Below are 3,181 nucleotides of genomic sequence, written 5' to 3'. Positions count from 1 at the left end.
ATCACCACCCACTGCCAACTCTTGGGCTACTCTTTTACCAACAAATAGTGGGATTGACCATCACATTATAACACCCCCCCATGGCTGAAAAGGCGAGCATGTTCAGTGGGACGGGGATTCGAACCCACAGATTGCGAGTCGAACGCCCTAACCACCTGGCCATGCCAGCCCTATGCTAAAAAGAGATGTAATATTGATAATCTTTCTTTCACTTGTTTGGAAACTGAATCAAAGAAAAATATATTTACTGGCATCGTTGTTTTCTTGCAGTTTGGCAGCAACTCGAATTCGAGCATCAGCTATCTCAAAAAATATTCCAATCCTCAGTAGTGTGTCATTCATTTCCACTAACTTAGAAATCTCCATTTCAATCTTGTTGCCAAGAACCTGTGGACTCTAAGAAGGGAATAAAAGTAAATAAAAACAAAAGACAATTTCACAGATTAACTGAAAACACCAACCTTAGAAATCGTGATTCTCATAAAAAAAAAGATATGTCCATTCACAACTCCATTCATATTTTAAAATACTTTTAGCTGAGTTTAAATTAATCTTAATATCAATTTAACTTCATCCAATAATATTTCTTACTTTAGTTTATGGAGTGTAATATCTTTGATATAAATGCAATATCTCTAACGTTCAAAAGTGTGTTTTAGATCAAAGCCACAATAGGCTACGTGCTATGTCCACTGCTAGGAAATGAACTCCATATTTCAGCATTGTAAGTCTGTAGACTTACCGCTGTTCCACTAGCGGACATTCAGAAGTAGTACTAATTACAAAATTAAACCTTTCAATGCATAATTATATTTCAGGAGTGTTCACAAAAAGTTTTAATTTTCCATCAAATTTGACCTGTTTTATTACTTTCCCAACTTCAAATGAGCACAAAGTTTCTACATCTGACATTAAAATTTCTTGAAAACAATATTAAATAAAGGAAATTTAGATTTTCAACAAGAAAAAATACATATATGGAAAATCACATATATATAACAGAAAAATTATTTGCATCATGTGGCTCGATGTCATTTAGAGTACAACAACAAAGAAAAAAATGATGAAGTTTTTGTATTTACAAAATAAATAAAGTGCACCTTTGACTCTCATGAGTAATTCGTCAAAGTTGAGTGATAAGTCAATTTATTGACTGACTAAATAGTTAACCGATTACTCATCATTTGTGCAGGCAGAATGGGTGGATCAGCCGAGTCTTGTTTATGTTTACTTATATAACTCACAGATGGCAGCACATACAGATATTTGGCAGCCATTTCAAGACCGGGGGATATCTATCAACTATCACAGTGAAAAAATTTTTTTTTGCCTGCCATGGAGAAAATTCGATTTTTGCACTTAACAGTAATAAAAGTTTAATAGACTTTAGTTAATTTTTTTGTAGTGAAATGGTTAAAATCAAATCAAAATAATGAGGTTGAAAATGTGTTTCAGCACCAAACTTGTAAAATGTTAAAAAAAGTTATTCACTATACTCAAGAAAACTACAGCACACGTAATGTTGTTAGTTAAAAGATTAGTATAATAAAAAACATAGTCGGTGAGTGAAACAGAAATCACATAAAAACACTAAAGATCCGTCGTGATAGCAGAAAAGCCCTACAAAATAAAAAGAATGTTTCATAACAATTAAGAAATGTATACACGTAAATATTTTTTATTCAACACAGGTCACATAGGAATAAGTCTTGCATACCATTAGGTATTTAATTTTAAAAAACATTCAAACTCTTATGCAATGGCTGATTACACATGTATTAATTATAATTTGTTTCAGATGCTTGGTGGAAGCTAAACAGAATTAATGATCACCAAAAATATACCTTAGTTTACAGATATGATTTATAATTCATCAATAACTACTGTTTACAACACTTTAATAATCAAGAAAAATAAATACAGTTTGTTCTTTAATAGATTGATGAGTACACTGGAATGGACGATAACACAAGCTTAGAGGACGAAGTTTCAAAAGTCCTGAAGACAAAAGATGGAAGATTTTCAAAACACTGTTCTCTACACTTGTGTTTTTTACAACAGGCAGTTGCTGTCCATTCCAGTATACTCATCGTGAATACAGTGTGGTCCAAAAGACAGATGCCCCAGAATAATAACCAATTCTTTTTTTAGTTTCAATTTCTTTTAAATTAATGTAATAGTAAATGTGAAGAGCACAAAAGTGCAGCAAAAAACTGACAAAGAACCAAGGAGTTCTGGTACAAGTCAAATGGTATTCAAACAGATAAGGTTAAAATGTGGAGGAACTAACTTCTGGACCACCCTGTAAACTAACTAATATTACCTGATTGGCAGTCCTCAACTCAAGGACACTTTGGGTAGGTAAAAGAGCCTTGACTAGATCACGGATTGTCTGTGGTGTGAGATAGTTGGACTCAACATTAAGAGACTTTAAGTTCTTATTCAGTTCTAAAGCTTGAAGAAGAATCTGTACCAACACATGTAAAAAAAAAAAATAATCTTATTATTTTATAATCAGTAAGTAAACTCAAAATAAAACTAAATAGGTTTCTTGTTTTGCAAACATAATTTCCCTCGTTGATAAGACTTAGAGATAATTATATTTTAAAAAGAGTGAATTTCAAATAAAAAGAACTTGATGTTATAATCAAAGAGGCCATGTGTTCAAAGCTTCTAAATCTTTCATCAGTAGTTTGTAGTAGATCTATTAATCACACAGTTCTTAAGTAATGGATGAGTGAACTTTTTAAAAAAAACAAACAAAGTAAACAAAAATAACTGAATAATTCTCTTATGACAATCTTTTAAGTATTGAAAAAGAAACTGACAATCAAGCTTTAGTAATATTTAGGCAGCTAGCCAGAGTTCCAGTTTTTCCACATTTTTAACTGTTTGTTTATAAATCCTTTTAGCTTTTTAATGCTTTCCAGAGTTTCTGATCTATTAGTCAACAAATGTGATGAGAGTTTTATGTTGCTTATGGTACGATATAATAATAATAAAACTACATGAAAAGTGGTTGTAACAAAGAAAAAGTTATGATATATACAAGTTAATCCATCACTTGTTTCACATCAACGGGCCAAAATACTAAAATATTACAGCAACACTGAGAAAGATTGTTTGTTTGTTTTAAATTTTGCGCAAAGCTACACGAGGGCTATCTGCGCTAGCCGTCCCT

At 31.8% G+C, this 3,181-nt stretch overlaps 1 protein-coding gene across 1 annotated transcript in view; it reads right to left on the bottom strand.

Moving 5' to 3' along the window:
* LOC106464046 (tropomodulin-like) overlaps positions 1 to 3,181 on the bottom strand; it is a 32,510-nt gene that overhangs the window by 4,470 nt on the left and 24,859 nt on the right. The window contains exons 7-8 of the mRNA XM_022391704.1: positions 2,324 to 2,467; positions 249 to 396 (exon numbers count right to left, since the gene is read on the bottom strand). Of these exons, the coding sequence (XP_022247412.1) occupies positions 249 to 396; positions 2,324 to 2,467 (292 nt within the window). The remainder of the gene's footprint in view (positions 1 to 248; positions 397 to 2,323; positions 2,468 to 3,181) is intronic.

The sequence above is a fragment of the Limulus polyphemus genome, unplaced genomic scaffold, assembly GCF_000517525.1.
Source record: "Limulus polyphemus unplaced genomic scaffold, Limulus_polyphemus-2.1.2 Scaffold1548, whole genome shotgun sequence".
NCBI classification, from domain to species: domain Eukaryota; kingdom Metazoa; phylum Arthropoda; class Merostomata; order Xiphosura; family Limulidae; genus Limulus; species Limulus polyphemus.
This window is presented reverse-complemented; position numbering and strand designations above follow the sequence as displayed.